The 19,063-nt window shown below is 44.9% G+C and overlaps 1 protein-coding gene across 1 annotated transcript; it reads left to right on the top strand.

Annotated features, from left to right (window-relative positions):
• Nucleotides 1-1,494: 1,494 nt before the first annotated feature.
• Nucleotides 1,495-17,809, top strand: mfsd2ab (MFSD2 lysolipid transporter A, lysophospholipid b). Its single transcript, XM_084485034.1, has 14 exons — nt 1,495-1,701; nt 3,681-3,803; nt 5,054-5,178; nt 9,633-9,756; nt 10,223-10,301; nt 10,789-10,979; nt 11,389-11,479; nt 11,893-12,011; nt 12,332-12,415; nt 14,308-14,391; nt 14,716-14,828; nt 14,991-15,134; nt 15,522-15,698; nt 15,819-17,809. Exons 1-14 carry the CDS (start codon nt 1,612-1,614, stop codon nt 15,871-15,873), a joined length of 1,599 nt encoding a protein of 532 aa, XP_084341160.1. The 5' UTR covers nt 1,495-1,611; the 3' UTR covers nt 15,874-17,809.
• The last annotated feature ends 1,254 nt before the right edge of the window (nt 17,810-19,063 follow it).

Consider the following 19,063-nt stretch of genomic DNA (forward strand, 5'->3'; position numbering starts at 1 on the left):
GTGTGTGTGTGTGTGTGTGTGTGTGTGTGTGTGTGTGTTCACTTTAACCGACAGTTCATCTCCTTGTGAATTTGCCTGCCGTTTTTTTGCAGAACAGTATAGCCTCTGCGAGTGACCTACAAACATCTCAAGTGTATACATATATGTATTCACTCTCTGATGATCCATCCAGCTCCTCGTTTCTCTACAGATGACCTATTCAGCGAGCCGCTGGTGATGTATGTACACTGTTGAGTAGTGGCATGTATGCTCAGCTAAAATGGGACGTAATCCTGCACAGCTTCAAACCGTATAGCGCCAGACGCTCAGGGAATGAGGAGCTGAATATGTTGAAGGTATTTCAGAACAGCCTGTGGAAAACCAAGACAGTGGTCTAACTCTGGATAACAGCCGGAGCAGGTCCTGTTTTCAGGAGTTTTGCATTTTACTTCTGCACTGGTTACCTGTTTAAATTTACCGCACTGCACTGTTTAGCTGTTTACATGTACTCCTGCAGTGTTTAGGCAAGGCAAGGCGACTTTATTCATATATACACAAGGCAGTCTCAAAGTGCTTTGCATTGAAACATTGTCATACAATGAAATGAAATAATAAAATAAGATAGATACGTTTAAGATTAAGCAGAAAGCTAAAGCCAACATACAATAAGTTGAAGTAATAAAATAAATTAGATACGTAAAAGAAAATAAAGGCAAAGTTCAAAAATGAAAGTGCAATGTATTTAAGATTTAGCAGAAAGCTAAAGCAAACATAAAATGATTCAGTCTTGTTTTAAAAGTGGTCAGAGTTGGAGCAAGTCATGAATATATTTAAGACATGCCCCTATTATTATTTACATGGTGTTTTTTTATACAATGTTCATAAATATGCATGGTCCCAATAAATAAATAAATAAATAAATCCTCAGGGAGTTTATTCCAGCTATTTGTTGCATAGTAACTAAATCCTTTTTTCCCATGTTTCGTGTTTATTCTGGGAATAATTAACCGATTGGTCTCAGAAGATCTTAGTGGTCTAGAAGGCTTATGTAGTGGAAGCATATCAGTTATATACTTTGGCCCTTAACAATGTCGGGATTTATAGGTGAGATTCAGGGATAGAATGTCTATTCATGCTCTCTGTACATAACCCTCTATACTTCTTATCTGTCACTGTAGACATGTCACCTGGAAAACCTATATACACTGTTGTACATAACTATTATTGTATTATCATATAACAAATTCTAATCTCTATTTTCTACATATCTGCACATAATACTGTACTCAACCTGCACTAATGCTTCTATTGCATTTATGATGAGATGTCAACTGCATTTCATTGGCTATGTACCTGGACTCAGCTAAATGACAATTAAGTTGAAAAGATTTGAACTGGCTCTCTTAAAGGGGCGTGGCTAAGGGTGGGGAGAATCCGTTAACAAAAGGGGCGTGTCCTCTTAGATTACTACACCCGCAAAACCTCGCCTCATTCATTCATCTGAGTGAGGACGAATTGATTGTGTTGTATTGGACAAAAAAAGACGTTCACGTCGATTTACTTTTCAAAACAAACCTTTTAAGAAAAAAAAAATTCGTTCATATTTCGCCGTTCAAAAGGTTCAACTCGGCTATGGCAAAAGGTGAAGGAGTGGAGCAATATTCCAACGCGAGTTTGTTGAACAAACCGGTCAGCTCGGATGGCATCGAGCTGGCTAGAAAGGTACGTTACGTTCATTCATTCGTTCACTACAAAAGGATGTATTCACACAGCATGTGTTAATCGTTGTATAAAGAAGACCACACGTTTGGATCTTTTTATTTTTTATTTCTGCTCTGTAAGGTGGGTAGAGTCCCCAAAATGCCCCTGATCACAGATGTTGAATAAATGGGCGCGTAGGTCCTTGTTTGAATTATTGAATTGAGATCAAACACTACTATTCTCTGTGGGGAGGGAAACACTGTCCTGGTCACGATTGTGCTCAGGAATTGAAATAATAATTCATTCCCCCACCTCGGAATATCCAACTACCAAAGCATCTTCATCTGTCTTTCATTCATCATTCGTTAATAATTAGAAAGTGGATTGATTGTGAGAGATAAAGATCTTAAATCTGAGCTGAAAGGGGTGATATTAGCGGGCGTCGTGTCTGTATATAACATTAGTGTCTGAGGCATCACCCCACTAGCAAGGCGACGTGTCACACACACGGGAATTTCCTCCTGCACCGGTAGCCTACATGCTATTTTCCTTCCATTTATTGCTTCTCGCTTCTTCAGTGTTTGAGTAGTGGGGTTGATTTATTAATGTAATGTTTGCGATCAAATAAATGCAATGCCATGTGTGCTTGCGTGTGCAACAGCTGTTGTATTTTCAATCAACTGTTGAAACTGTTGCTTATTTGGATATACTCTGGATCAGTCAGTCGGTAATGGTGGGCGGTGCTATGCTATGTTCGTTTATAGTGCCAAAGCAATCAAATAAGGACGTACGATTTCCCATGCATCCAAGAGTGTGTCGATTATTATGAACATATTTTTTAAGCTGATGCAAATGTACTTACTGTTATGGATGGTATCGACACGTATTATGCAAGGCGTGACTTTTGTAACTGAGGGAAAGTGTCATTTATATTTTCGATCTCAAAGCATTGTCATGGTTGTATCATCATCATCATCAACCTTACAGCATTAGATCTCATAATTTGCCCATGGGGCCGGTTCCCTCGCCAGGAGCTCTTCCTGTAGGTACAGGTGTCCTGTGTTTTGGGAGATGCAACATGTCGAGTAGAGAGCCGGTGGTGCAAGTATGTCGTACAATAAATAAGACTCAAGAACACCAAGTACTAGGATTCTCAGTCAACATGTGGTATTGCTCCTATTGGGATACATTAGATTTATACCTGATTGTAGCCACACAAATACAACCAAAAATATCCCAACAGCAGACTCTGAGTTCTAATAAAAGAGTGGCCTTCAGACTGAAGGCTGAACCTAGGTTTTGACTTGGTAGTTTAGTTTCTGCTGGGTGTTGTAGTTCCTGGCAATTAGAGACTATACCAGGAGATTTAGACTCACTTCATCAAGTCTTTATAAAGGGCTGTTTGTTTTTCAGTCATGAATTAGCCCCACGGTGGGGATCAGTAGGCCCCCACACAGTAGTACAAATGAGCCATCGCTGTGTTGGTTCCAAAATCCTTTAGGTTTCTCACAGACAGACCAAGATGTATGCCAGCTAAGTTAAAGGGCTAATCCCTGTTGCCAAGATGACTCAGAGGAATGGAGCCCTAAATATTTTATCTTTGTGACATATACTCTTTGCTTTAAAGCAAAAACAAAATGAGTACATTTTTCTGGGAAATAAGGTTTCACTAGAAACTCTGGGGTTTTCTTAACTGCGCTTAACCAATCAGTGAATGGTTCTGTTTTCCACCAGTGTAAAAATAGTCAAAACTTGCCTGTATTAACATACTTGGCAATTACTCAAACATTCATCAAGAGTACTTAATTTGCTGTCGATAAGGTGACGGGTTGTTGTATAGAAGCAGTGTGATTGTGTATAAGCTTGTTTGTTACATGATGGCAAAAGCTTTGAGTCCCACTGCCGTCTCTCTTCCGCTCATGGGACACTAGCCGATTTTGAAGGCTTCTTGGGCAGTTCTGTTGACCGTTTATTAAACGTTCTTCTCTATCCTTTCGTAGCGCGAGCGGGGCACCCTGTCCATCTGCAATAAGCTGTGCTACGCCGTCGGCGGAGCGCCCTACCAGATCACAGGATGTGCTCTCGGCTTCTTCCTGCAAATCTACCTGCTGGACGTGGCTCAGGTGAGACGATGTGACCCTTTAACCCTTTCAACCCTAGCCTGTTACCTGACCTACCCCGACCCCTGCAGACATTTCAGTTTGACCCTGGCCTTCCCCTTCCCCATAAGCCCGCGGTGAAACCTGAGGAGTGGGTTGCTCTAAAAAGAGACTTGGGTGAACCCGAAGCCACCCGGTGAAAACGGGATCTCTATGGTTGGGGGATGTCAATGTAACTCAGAAATCCTCCCACTTCGCATGTCCACCACACCCATCCCTGCAAACCCCCTTTCTCTAAGGGGGGGCCGAATTAGCCGATGTGTCTGAGCAGCACGGTGTTCCAGTGGCCATTGTCAAGGGAGCGGGAAGTCTGTGATTTTCTTGGCTCATTGGCTGCACAGCGGGTCTCCACTGTAATCTCAAAAGGCTAGCCACGGGGTGGTGGGCCCAGTAGCTCTTGGGGCGGGACTGCGCTGCCCGCAGCGTCGTTACCGAGGGGCTAGCTTTAATTAGGCCCGACACTAATCTAATGGTCAAGGCCATGTTTGCTTGAAAGTCCGCCGCCTCCCTGGGTGGCTGTTTCTTTATTCTTTCGGTCGAACAGTCACAAACGCTGATTAACATTTGGGATCATGCTGCGGGGGCCGAAGGGAGGGAGTTTTCGGTCAGAAGGTTTAGGAGTTTGCAGTTCTTAAGAAAGGCCATTGTTCGGCCTAGACTGAGTCAGTTGCTACATGGCTGGCTGACTGAAAGTTGACTTGGCTTGAGTCCTAGCCACCCCTCTTATTGTTTGTGGTATTGATTATGGCATGAAGTACTTAACTTTCGACATTCGGTTCTTCTGGTGCTAGTGGCATTGAGTTCTTCCAGGTAATCGGCTACCTGCTCGTTTTAAATTTATATGGGGCTTCTATTAAACAGAGACATTTTGAACGTATAACTTCCCCACATGATGGATAATGACCCATAGCCGATGAGGTGATTTGGTATGCGTTTGTGATCCTTTTGGGCTTTGCTCTTGCGTCTGCGAGAGGAGCTTGAGGATGTCCAAATGGAGTAATCAATATAATCTGTAATTTGAATGTTATGCTCATCAGCTGCAAGGGCGCTGATGAGCTATAAAGCAAAATGTGTCCCTGTGCGTCAAACACCATGCTTTTTAGTCTCTCTTCTATGAAATAACTTTCATCAAAACCGACGTGATGCTGCTGCTGCTCCACCTTTCTACATCTGCCTAAAACATCGGGTCTTTTTTTCATGCGTCCTGTCCCCAGCTGGACCCCTTCTATGCTTCCATCATCCTTTTCGTGGGGCGGGCCTGGGATGCGGTGACTGACCCCACGGTGGGCTTCCTGGTGTCCCGTAGCCCCTGGAGCCGCTTCGGACGCATGCTCCCCTGGTACGTATCACCGCCCTCCTCCCCCGATGAGCAATGACTGGCCTATTCTTACCCAACTGAACGCACGCACGCACGCACACACACACACACACACACACACACACACAACCATATGTCAAACTACAGAGGATTTATGGGTTATTGAGTTGAACTTATCATCTTATCCACTACTGGGACCTCTGATCCCCAATGTCCCTGCTGTTCTGCTGGATCCCAACAGCAGGTGATTTGAATGGACATCTGTAAATTCAATTGAAGGTGAATCTGTCAGGGGGGGAGATGGCCCCTCTGTGTATTGTGAATGCCTGCACACTAGGCAACGTTGACCAGAGCGTTTGCATGCGTAGCATTGAGGCTACGACTTTTCTTCTCCAGTCTGAAAGGTTTATTTGCTATGTATTGCTGATAAAGGTTCGCAGCAGTGTAATTTTTCCACACGTCATCCTCGCGGTCAGTCCTGTTTCTGCAAAGCACAACAATAAAGAACTGCACCATCCTCTTCTATTTTTGCTTACATTTAAAAACTGGATTCCTTCTTTGTAAGGTGCACAGTGTTGCGGAAAGGTTATCCTTGTCCCACTGTCCCACCTTGTCCCACTTTTTGCTTATTCAAAATAACGTGTGTGTGTGTGTGTGTGTGTGTGTGTGTGTGTGTGTGTGTGTGTGTGTGTGTGTGTGTGTGTGTGTGTGTGTGTGTGTGTGTGTGTGTGTGTGTGTGTGTGTGTGTGTGTGTGTGTGTGTGAGTGAGAGAGAGACTGGGGTCTCGTGTCGTGATGATCACATTGGAACATTCCACGTCAGCGCGTGAGGGGAGGGGTTACCCGAGGTCACATGACGCAACCGCTGCCATGCTGCCTCTCGATCGAACACACCACACCGTCCGTGTGTGTGAACCAAGCCCTTGTTTTCCTGGGATTAATGCCCTTTCACAGTAGATAGTTCCTGTCACCAAAGCCATTTCAAACATGAAGAGGGCAGACTGGTTTTCAATTGTAACTGTTAACTCTGTGAGACATGTAGATGTAGGCTAGCACATGAAGCCATGTCTTGTGGCTTCGTCCGGTTGGGACACATTTGTTTGAAATGTGGATGTCCAATATGTTGCCATTAGAGAAAACATTTGCCGGTGTGATAGGTCCCTCCCCAGCTCCCGACCAGACTTCCTATTTTAGATGGTGTTTCAAAGCCGGAGCCTGTGGTTACTAACTGTTCCTCCTTTGGCCGTTTCACAGCCAGGTTATTTTTGGTGTGGTTTGGGTTTTTTTTCATGTCATGCTGCATCATTTGCGTAACTGAAATTGACTGACAACCCTCCATTCGGTTGACAGATGTCAGGCAGCGTCACCGCACCAGATACTTTATATACCTCTGGCTTCTCACAGAGTTAGCGGCCTGGTTGGTTGCTCCTCCATTGTATCGTCATCATCGATGATGATGTGGCATCACCATCACCCCACAACATCCAGCTCTGCCATTGGCCCGCTGAAATCTACTCTGGCCCACTTTATCCCACTCGTGTCAAAGGAGCCTTTGGTGCTTGTGATTTTCCGAGCAGGGTGGGCGTGTGATACAGGCTCTTATTTCATATACCCCTTTTTGTTTTACAAATCAGTTGAGACATAATGCTGTCAATTGTTTAGTTTTTTTTTTAGATTGAGCAAATTGACTCATTCTCTAATCTTTATTGGCCATACATACTACGATACTTTGGTCTTTTGTCAGTGCCAATGTGTTCAGCACACGTCCACACAAACCTAATAACCTAATAACCTTTAATAATCGCTTAACTAAATGCAGGACAAAAGCAAATGTAATAAACATTGACAATATAAAGTGCACGATAACAAGCCAAACCACAAATTCTGGCTACAACAAAGGGGATTTATTATCTGCTGCCATACATCCTGTGATAGAAAATCTGACAAATGTAGTGATCCCACCTCAGCCTGCTATATTCTCCCTGTGATCAGGACCAGGCGGGTAGGCAGAAAAGGAAGCATTATATGGAGAACAGCAAATCTCTACCGATTATGGTGGCTAAGGTTGTAAAGGAAAGATCGGACAATTTCTTCCCTTTAGTGTGTGTGTGTGTGTGTGTGTGTGTGTGTGTGTGTGTGTGTGTGTGTGTGTGTGTGTGTGTGTGTGTGTGTGTGTGTGTGTGTGTGTGTGTGTGTGTGTGTGTGTGTGTGTGTGTGTGTGTGTGTGTGTGTGTGAGAGAGAGAGAAGGGGGGGCGTGTGTCGGTTTTCCATGTGGGGGAGGGGTTCAGAGGCATGCTGGCTCAGCATTGGTCCAGCCCACAACACACCATCTACCTCAGCCAATGGCTTCTCGGTAGACGGCTGTCATGGCGATAACAGACATTTCTTTTAAGGGTGGCGGAGGAATGCGAGGTTACTCTCGGTCGTTCGGGAAAGAGGGAGAGAAGGAAGGGGGTGTGGTTTGGGAGAGAGCGAGAGAAACGGAGAGAGAGGTTCCAACCATGGCGTGACTCTGTTGCTGTGAGAACATGAGATATGAGGATATGTGTGTTGTTAAGGCGTTCACCTAAAGGCATTATAATACAAATTCTGGAAAATGTTTTATTCAAATGAAACAATTAAATGGCTTGACTTAACTGAACACAGTCATGTTTACACATTCGTAGTTTGCTGTCCTTATATTGTGGCTCATGAACGCTGTTTGATGCTAAATTCAGTCAGCACGACTATTTTAGCAGGGGGCTGAAATCGAACACGAGAGAAGAGCATCGTACTATACGTGGCATGGCAGAGCATAATTCTAGCTTCTTCATGATCACGCCTGCATGTGTTAATCACATTGTTCGAAAGGGAAATTCTGGAATGGAATATAAATGCACATTTTTATTGTAGAATTATTTCTATATGCCTATTTTAATAATCCAATTGCTCCATACCCGACTTGCAATAAACTGATTTTGCATTTTGGAATTTGCAATGTGGAATCTAAACTGTCACCTCCATGAGACATCAGGGTTGGGTAGATATTTGCGTATGTATTTCTGAGTTGCAGATCTGGTTGGTGTTCTCAAGGTGCTAAAACCTGATTGACCAGTGTTGGGGAAGAAGTAGTGCATCATCCTGGTAGTGACGCTGGTCATGGTGATGTTATAGTGATGCGTTAGTGACCTCATATCCCACAGTCCTAAGGATGAATCACTTTGGATGAATCACTTTGACCAGCCTTCCTGTGTCCCACCCCTCATCAATGTTACCCCTTAGCCACGCCTCTTCCGTGTACTTATAGAGAAGTAAGATAAAGATCCTCTTCCACACACACTCACACTCGCTCTAAATAGAAGTCATGCTCTCATCTGATTGGAGCAGCTGGATCAGGCCACAGGAAAGTGGGGAGCAGGCACAAGAATGGACAGGATGTTTGAGAGTGTTCGGCTTCCAGGTTCGGGTAGATGACTGCATCATGACGCGCTGGGGCCAGTTCCAAGCAGAGGGAGGTGATTAGGGTAGATAAAGGTTTGTCTGGGGTAAATACAATGGTAAATACAACAGAGGTTCCAGCCATGTGTTCAAGGCATTAACACACCCATACACGCGCTCTTGTCCTGCTGAGCCAGGATGTCAGGACGTCTGACGTCTGCCGTGTGACTCAATGGTGTTAGGGTTAGGCACAGCTCATGCAACGTGGCACAACTCATTGTCGCATGTTTTCTATGAATATCTGTAGGAATTAAGAAACCGACAAACAATGACGACCATCTTTTATAAGATGTGTTTGGATTATTTAGCCACTTTAAATGGCATTGTAAGTGTAACACTTTGTTTTATGTGGACATTATGAGAATACCCATTCAGCCCCAGTGTCAAGAAATAATGTAAATCAGCGAGGTTTCTCGGATTCCCAAAATATTTTGGAGCAGATGATATATGGATTATTCTTCAGTTGGAATCAAAGACAGGCTGGAACATGAATAGTGTGTGTGGATTCACTAGAATTAAAACGACGTGTGACTCAGGGCGCACTCACACTATGCAAAGTTGCCCTGTACTGTACTCAAGAGCACACCTCTCCGAAGTGTACTGATGCCACGGAATTGAACTGTACTTGTACAGATGGCGTGCTCACACTTGTCAAACGATCTAGAATTTAGGGGGCAAACGTACTCGGGCACGGTACAGATGGCCTAGTGTGAGTGCGCCCTAAAGTGCTGCCCTGCCCTGCCCTGACCATAGGTCTCCTTCTATGTGATCCATTGGATATGTCTGCTCTGGTCTCTGCCTCCACCGTTTTTAAAAGCTGATGAAATGTTGGGGTGGGGGGGGATAACATTATGCAATGGCTGGCCCCTTTTTTTCAAACCCTGCAGTCATGGGAGTTTGTGACACACGCCTGAGTGCTCACATGTTTCTGACCCCATTAATTGTTGTTATTCTCTCCCTTCTCTTGCTCTTCTCTCTCTCTTGTCTCTCCCCTGTAGGATCATGCTGTCCACGCCTCTGGCCGTGATCTGCTACTTCCTCATCTGGTATGTCCCGCCGTTTGAGGACGGGAAGGTCATCTGGTACCTGGTTTTCTATTGCCTCTTCCAGACCCTGCAGACAGTAAGTGGTGCATTCCTCAGTCTGTCTGTCTTAAAAAAGCTTTTTTTAGTACTTGCGTGCTTGCCTTCCTTTTTTTACATAGTTACATAGTTGTTTTCCTTGAACTTGACTTGCCCACTTCTGTAAATGTTAACCATACTTCTGTATGCAGTCAGCCCTGTTTCTCCAAAGCACAACAATAAAGAACTGAACCATCCTCTTCTAGTTTTGCTCACATTTAAAAACTGGATTCCTTCTATGTAAAGTGCACACAGTGACGCAGAAAGTTTATCCTTGTCCCACTGCTTATTGCTTATTCAAAATAACGTGTTAAGTCTTTGACACACTGTGTGTGTGTGTGTGTGTGTGTGTGTGTGTGTGTGTGTGTGTGTGTGTGTGTGTGTGTGTGTGTGTGTGTGTGTTTTAAAAAAAAAATTGGAAGCCTTCACCCTCAGCAATCCACCACTGACTCTCTCCTCTTCCTCAGTGCTTCCACGTGCCCTACTCCTCCCTCACCATGTTCATCACCTCGGATCAGAAGGAGCGGGACTCGGCCACGGCCTACCGTACGTACCAGCACCAGTTCACACTATACTCTGGGGCGTCGTGTTGCAGTGTGGATCTCATTAATTTTGATGTCGCCACATCTTCGGAACGCAAAATCTGGGTTTTAATCTTGATTGCTGTATTTATTTTATTCATCAAAGGAACACAATGGTGACTTTCACCAGAAAAAGGTCCAGAATATCTAACTCGCAATAACAACGTTCTATATAAGGAGCAAGAGAGGGGGCATTTCAACAGATTTGAAGACTCATTGAAGTAGACTGTACTGCCATTTTCATGTCATAGACAATGCAATATCCACCCCAATCAAAACAGTCATCAATGATGTATGATGATAGTCCTGCATGCAATTCTGATCTATTGATTCATGATGTCCTGGTTAAGTCTCGTTAGTATTAAGCCTCCACATCACTAATTCTCTTTCTCTTTCTTTCTTTCTTTCTTTCTTTCTTTCTCTTTCTCTCTCTCTCTCTTTCTCTCTCTCAGGGATGACCATTGAGGTGCTGGGCACAGTGGTGGGTACAGCCATCCAGGGTCAGATCGTGGGCATGGCCAACGCTCCCTGTGTTCCTGTACTCAATGGCGTGCCTGCCGAGCTTGGGGGCAACGCCTCCTCTTTCCTGTTGTCCCAACCGGAATCCAACTCCAGCATTCCGGGCATCTCTCTGGATGACACGGTAACACACACACACACACACACACACACACACACACACACACACACACACACACACACACACACACACACACACACACACACACACACACACACACACACACACACACACACACACACACACACACACACACACACACACACACACACACACACACACACACACACGTAAAGCTGTGACCTGTGTCTGGACCAAAGACTAACTAGTGTACCTGTTTGTTTGTCATCTTGATCTCGTGTTCAAATTCACGCAAATGCTTTACATTACACTTTTTAACGTCAGTTTAAAATCAAATGTCCATGCGTGTTATGCACTAAATATCTCATAAGGCACCAGTGTTTGTGACTAGCAACTAAGGCATTTCTCTCCCTCCCTTTTCCTTTCTTTATTCCCCCCTCACCAAATGTAGAAAAACGCTTACATGATCGCTTCTGGCATCATCTGTGGCATCTACGTCCTCTGTGCTATCATCTTGTTCTTTGGCGTCCGCGAGAAGAAAGGTAAAGAGCTCCTCCTCCGTCACCAAGTATAGTTTTGATCTAGTTAACTTCCCTTTAACCACTCGTACATGTGGAACAGACTTCTCTTGAACAGTTGATTCTTTGAAAGTCAGGCCTTGTTTTACAGAGTAAGGACATTCACAGCAGCATGACCTGTGGTTTGACAACCGACGCTAATAGAAGAATGAGTTCAATGTCATGAAATGTGGTCTTTCAGCTTGATATTGACGTTTGGTCACGTGGGTCATTGACGTCATTGACATTTGGACATTGTCTTGGACCATTCAGTGCCAAAAGAAAATCTTTTTTTCAATACAATTTATTATTGAAAACAATTTCTATGGGGTTTGAATGGTCAAGTTGGATAAACATTTTAAAATAACGTCCCCTTTTCTTTCCTTGTCCGTTTCCAGAATCCTGCCGGCCCAGGTCGGAGCCCATGTCGTTCTTCCAGGGCATGAGGCTTGTGATGGGACACGGACCCTATGCCAAGCTGGTCATGGGCTTTCTCTTCACCTCACTGGCATTCATGGTGAGAACAGCACACACACACATACACACATGCACACACACACCCATACAGCCATTATTATACAAAAGGGCTCTGAAACTGAATAAGTCTTACCGTTCTTTGACCTGACATGGCATGGATGAATAACCAACGGTAACCAACAGTGGGGCTGTGTATGTTGGCTACTTCTTAATTTGTGTGTGGTTCGGAGTAAAGCCTCTTCTCGCGTTGGTCGCTGGGAGTCTTGTGTCTGGCGCCTGGGGGGGTCTACTGATTCTGACCCAGTGACGCGGGCGACTGCACTGGTTATTTACGAGGGTTCTTTCTGGTTCTTTCCACAGCTCCTGGAGGGGAACTTCGCTTTGTTCTGCAGCTACACGCTGGGCTTCAGGAACGACTTCCAGAACATTCTGCTGGTCATCATGGTGAGTGTCCACAGCGATGGCCTCTGGCTCCAACCACTGGCTCCTCAATTAGACCCCCGTTTGGAATGGAATTCGCCCTTAGCTTCAGAACAAGACAGACAAATCGTTGTCTTTTATGGCGGGTGGGTCATAAATCGTATCTCGGTCTGTGAGACCCAGTGTCTTGCCACCTTCTTACTTATCTATATTTCTGTGTGTGTGTGTAACACCCACCTTATAAATGCCAGACTATTCCCACAAACAACTTAGCAAATGTTGCGGCATTGTTTAGCGTGGCTGCTGTGGTAACACTTGGTACGTGATATCAACCGACTTTATAGGATTCCATCGCCTTTTTGTTTTTATTTAAATAACCTCACCCAACAGAATAACTCCATCCCCTCGGGTAATCACCGACTTCAACAGCCCTCTTTGGTTAATCCTTTTTAAGAGCATTCTTCACCACACAAGGTGTGGTGAAGGGATGGCGCAGAGGAGAACTTTGCTATTGATCAAACATGTACAGGAGAACTGTACAGGAGAACTGTATATTGGGTAACCCCCCCCCACTCCCGGGAGGGTGAGCGAGTTCGGACAGATTACATTCTCTTATCCTTCACTTTATGCAAAGGATTACACTGCCTCCTTTTGATCTGATTCTCACTTATGACTTAACATTTACAATTACTTTTGAAAATAGTTTTTTTTTTTTTTTACGACTTAAGAAGTTAGCGTGCGGCTAAGCCTTTACGATCACTAAAGTCCAGTGAAGGGCTTTGATCCCTCTTTGCAGCCCATCACGGCAGAACAACCAACAGATCTTTGTGTCCTTGGAAGAGTTCCACCTCGTTCCCCCTGAAAGGCCAGACCGTTTAGCGTCTTTCTTCCCTCCACTTAAAAGAAAAATCGTAACTTGATCGCACTTTGCAGGGGGGGGGGGGGGGGCATGGAAACAACGAAGCTCCCATAAATGACAAACATTGTCCGGAGTAGTTCATCTCAAGGACGAGGAAAACAAGGACAACAACAGGAGTCTTGTTTCCATCGGGAGGGACCCATTAGGAGGCTGGCACGTTGAGTGCCACGTCGATCGCCAGGAGAGGTTGACCCGCCCGCGGGGCTAAACGACTCGCACATGTGCACAAAAGGCCGGCCACGCGAGTGCTTGCGAGAGAAGGTTTGCGACCGCACAACAGGCGAAAAAAAATAAAATAAAGTGCATCTGCTACGGCTTGCGGTTGCTGCAGGAGCAGAGAAAAGCCGTAAAATCTAAATATACACAAAACTTCAAACACTGCGAATAATGTCCGGTTGTGCCTTTTCGCGACGCACCGGCGTCCTTCTACGAGACGCCCCCCCCCCCCCTCCCCCCCCCAGTTTGTTTCTCAACCCCGATTGGTTGTCCCGTCAATACGAAGAATATGTTTTGGCCTTGTTAGCTGGGGTTTGCCGTGAGAAGCTGAAAGAGCACATGATACGGGGAACTCTAGCACACAACAATATTATCTAACGCTGGACTCCACGGGGGTGGGGGCGCATGGAAGGCTGTATTGTTCATGTCCCGTCCTCTGTTGTCTTTGGTGTGTGGGAGAGGTCAACGGTTCTGCCACCTCACGCCACTCCTCTGTTCAATCAAAAGAGAACAGGGGAAAACCATTTGATAATGTCCCCTCTGTCTCCCAAGTCATTCTGTCTCACGCTGTGGTTGTCATAGGGGTGATTTTTATTCTGTTTAGCGAGTCGCCTACGGTCTACCAGACTGGGAAGGAGAAATACAAGAACAACAACAACAAAGTCTCCTTCCTCAGTATCAAAGGTCTCGCTGGGGTTTTTTCTGGATGTTTTCTTTGAGAGTGTGCTTGTGTTGGCTCACCGGGGCTTCTCCTTTTTTCTCTCCCTTCCACCACCACCAGTTATCCGCCACCCTGGCCATCCCCTTCTGGCAGTGGTTCCTGACGCGGTTTGGCAAGAAGTCGGCCGTTTACTTTGGCACCTCGGTAAGACCTGCGGCCGGGGCGCTACTGAACCAAAGGCCACGCTGGCTGGCGGGCGCCCTGCAAGTGGGAATGGAGGATTTGTTTTGTCATTTGGCCAATTAAATGAAGTGTAACGATGTTTCGGGTGCCAAGTTTTGCTGTTTAACAATACTTTTTTTATCATTATTGATTGGAACATTAGTGATTAGTTAGTGAGCACAACAACACAAATGGCACGTTTTCCGTTTGCTGTAGTGACAAAGTACACCCTATTAGCCATTCCCTGCTGAAGCCACGGTAACGACGGTACTGACCCGCTGGCGTGTTTATCTTTGGACCCTGTAGTCGGTGGTGCCCTTCATGATCATGGTGGTGTGTGTCAAGAGCAGCCTCGTCGTCACCTACATCGTGGCCTTTGCGGCTGGTGTCGGTGTGGCCGCCGCCTTCCTGCTACCCTGGTGAGACACACACACACACACACACACACACACACACACACACACACACACACACACACACACACACACACACACACACACACACACACACACACACACACACACACGAAGATGGCTGTACCCTAACCGTGGTCCTCCTCCTCTACTCGTGGTGTGTCTCAGGTCCATGCTGCCCGACGTGGTGGATGACTTCCAGGTCGCCAACCCGGACTCTGCGGGCCACGAGGCCATCTTCTACTCCTTCTACGTCTTCTTCACCAAGTTCGCCTCCGGAGTCTCCCTGGGCATCTCCACACTCAGCTTAGAGTACGTGTTCACTCTCACCCTGTGTGTCTGGTTCTCACCTCGTCTCTCTCTCTCTCTCTCTCAATCTCTGTGGGTCTCGGTAGCTCTCTCGCTCTCACTTATAAACAGGGACATGACTTGTTTGGACGTTTTTACATATTTTTATCATATTGTGTGTGTGTGTGTGTTACTCCCAGGAACATAATTGAAAAGCTTTTAAATGGACCACAGCTAGCCACAGTTAAACAAAATCCCTTTTATTTAATAAAAAGCGGTCACAAGCAATTTTTTTTTTGAAAACTGCAGATCTGTAGAAGTCGTTAGGGTAGTCTGTGTTGTGGTGACCGTCAGTTCCCTCTTTCGGATCCTTAAACTGTGATTAACAGCGTGTCATTTCCGGCCCCTCAGTTTCGCCGGTTACATCACGAGAGGCTGCAGTCAGCCGTCCGAGGTGGACCTGACCCTGAAGCTGCTGGTGTCCGCGGCCCCCATCGCCCTCATCATCGTCGGCCTGTTCATCTTCCGCTCGTACCCCATCGATGAGGAGAGGAGGCAGGGCAACCGCAAGCTGCTTCAGGAGCTACGGTACGGCAGTGGGCCGGGGGCCGACACCGGGCCAACGTCCCTGTGTCGTCTCTACACGTGATCCCATGTCCATTTGCTTTCGGCCCATTTATTAATGATCTGTTGTTGGTTTGCTTCCAGGGACCAGGAGGCCGAATCCGAGTCGGACTCCACAGAGCTGGCCAACATGGCGTAGAGCGTCCTGCAAGGAGGACCAGTCGGGCGACAAGCTGTTTGCACTGGGTGGGGGGGTGGGGGGGCAAGAGGAGCAAGGCCCGGCGGGACACGTGACTCGTGATTTGACTTTGATATCGATAACCAAACGCTGCCATGGATACAGCCACAGCGAGGCCTTTCTCAGAGCTGTGCCCTGCCATCATCATCATCATCATCATCATCGTCATCATCATCATCGTGGTCATGATTAAGTTTGCCGATTTTGGATCGAAGTCCAACATAAAGTTGGCAACGTGCTGGTTATGACTCTGATAAAGTAGCACAAACCCTTGAAATGTGACCAGCGCGGAGGACCCATTCTAGGGATGTTGGTGTAGTCAAGTCGGTAGTTGTGTTTTAGACCGGGAGGAATCATCGATTTCCGTTACGTGCCATATTTTAGCCAAACGTCATGTCCTTAAGAGATGCACTACAAACAACGTTGCACTACCCATGAGAGGTGAGCGTTGCACAAAACTTGAACAACTCTCCAATTACGCCTTACTTATTACTTACTTATGATCTTTTTGTATTTTATTTTGTTTCTTATTTGACAAAGTCCAAATGTCGATGACGGTTTCCTACATTGCCGTTGATATTTCGTGGAGTACTTTTCGACCTTATGAAGTTTTGCGTACATCTAATTGAAGCAAAGCAAACCACCTGTTTCAATCCCAAAATGAATTCCCTTGTATTGCATTGAAGCGGCAGTTGGGTCTGCGGCTTATTTTAATGGAACATTTTTGTTGTAGATTAACTGTCAAGCCTGTGCCCGTATCGGCAATGTGCTATTGTACTCCAACATTGTACTGAAACCACTAAAATAGGGACACTCTACTTGCACAGTATCGATAACCGACATTAACTGTTTCCAAACCAAAATAATATTCATTATTTATAGCATGGCTACTTAGTACTAGGAGTTGAGTCTGGGGCTCTTTAATGAGTTTACTTCATGTAAAAAGAAAACGAGTGTCTAACTAAAACCGGTGCTCATAATGTCCTTGCTAGTTGAGTTACAATTTTTATTTAGTGCTTATTTTTTTATTCAGCGTTGCTGAGTTTTCCTAATGGATGCAGTATTTAACTTATTGAAGATGTGTAGTATTGACTGGACGAGTTTCAAATTAAGTCTGTATGAAAGAAAAATTATATATGGTTTTGAGTTGCCAAATCCATCCGCCAACAAAAAAGGAGACATTTTTTAATGCTTCAATTCACACAAGACTTTATAAACGCATGTTAATGTTGTAGTCCGTGCTGCTTCATACTCTCTGAAAAGGGAAGCACAAAGTGTGTGTGTGTGTGTGTGTGTGTGTGTGTGTGTGTGTGTGTGTGTGTGTGTGTGTGTGTGTGTGTGTGTGTGTGTGTGTGTGTGTGTGTGTGTGTGTGTGTGTGTGTGTGTGTGTGTGTGTGTGTGTGTGTGAGAGACTATATCTGCCAACTTCTTTGTACAATTTAAGAGAGAATCAATGGGATGCTGTGACATTCTCACTCGATGCCATATAAAGAAATGACATTGATTTCATATCTTTTGATATGGATTAAGTTTATGTACAGTGTCTTATGTTATACATAATGTCATTTGTGGATGTGGACAACCAGTGAAATTTTACATCAAGCATATTTTGTAAGACGTGATTTAATTTTTTACATTTGTAAATGACTCTCCTAAAAAGTCTTTGTTAAAGTATTGTAATTTTCCTAAATTTGAGGCTGCTGACTTTGAGCTTTAATCAAATGGGAAACCACACAAGCCTTGTGTACATGCCTCCTGTGGACATATGTAAATACTGTATGTATAACTGTAAATACCCTTGATATTTGTGGCAGCATGTGAAATAAAGGTATGTCTTCACTAGTAATTTAAGAAAGGATGAAAATGTTTAAGATGTTAATAAATACTAATTGATACTTGTAAATGTGGGCTGTCATCAATCATTGTTGATATCATAGTAAAGATGAGACTTCACAAAAGTGAATTGTTAATTTCAACTATGGAGGATATTACTTGAGCCATAGTATATAGGTCTAACTTCAATATTTCAAGTATTGACTGGCATATGCAAGTATATGATCTTACTGTAAATGAACAGTTGAATATATAAACAGTATTTGCCAGACTTTATTATTCTTTGACATGATTGGAGGTGCCTGTACTCTGTTATTCATTCCTCTGTTGCAATAGAATGCACACCCTAAAGCCCAGTTCAGACCAAAGATTCGCGACGCAACGACTTGCAACGAGACGGTTTTAGAACGTCGCAGGGGAAAAGTTGCAGCAGTGTGAACTGGTCGTCGCAAGGCGTTGCAAGGAGTCGCCAAAGATTGAACATGTCAAATCGCCAGGTCCAGTTTTAGAACGCAACGATGTGGCTATTTCTCTTCAGCCAATCAGGACACAGCACAGAACAATTTAGGCTTATTAAATAGGCCTACAAGTTGTAGATCCTTATCTTTGGTTCCAGAACAACGATTGTAGATAACGTTAGGCTTGAGCTGATTCATTGACATTATTTTAACGGGACCATCGTTACCGTTAGCCGTTGTTATGGTTACATGCTGCCAGTCCGACGTGTTCCCATTCCGACAGTCCTGTGCGCGTATGCAAATTAGCCATGTGCGCCAAACAGAAGAAGGGCCCTATCTTGCGCCCGGCGCAATTTACTTTCTACACCGACGCATGTGTCGTTGCTAGTTTGCACCCGGCGCAAAGCTGATTTCCCCCCGCAGCAACCAGGCACCACTACACTTGCATGTTAAATATTATGATGTCAAAGATTATAATAATAAAAAAATCTAGTTTTAGGGTAGAGTTTTAAGGAGTTTTAAGGAGAAATAGCCACATCGTTGCGTTCTAAAACTGGACCTGGCGATTTGACATGTTCAATCTTTGGGGACTCCTTGCAACGGCATCAGCCGCCTTGCGACGACCAGTTCACACTGCTGCAACTTTTCCCCTGCGACGTCCCAAAAGAGTCTCGTTGCGTCGCGAATCTTTGGTCTGAACTGGTCTTTAGAATACTGACTATTTGGGATAAACTAGGTAACAACTTTGGTATAAAGACAGATAAAGCAGGGATCTATAATCAGCTTTTTAGGGGGTTAGAAAAAAACATTCACAGAATGGATGGTGTCAGAGATCTAAGCTACAGAATACATTATTGCGG

This window comes from Micromesistius poutassou (assembly GCF_964030765.1).
Source record: "Micromesistius poutassou genome assembly, chromosome: 20".
NCBI lineage: Eukaryota > Metazoa > Chordata > Actinopteri > Gadiformes > Gadidae > Micromesistius > Micromesistius poutassou.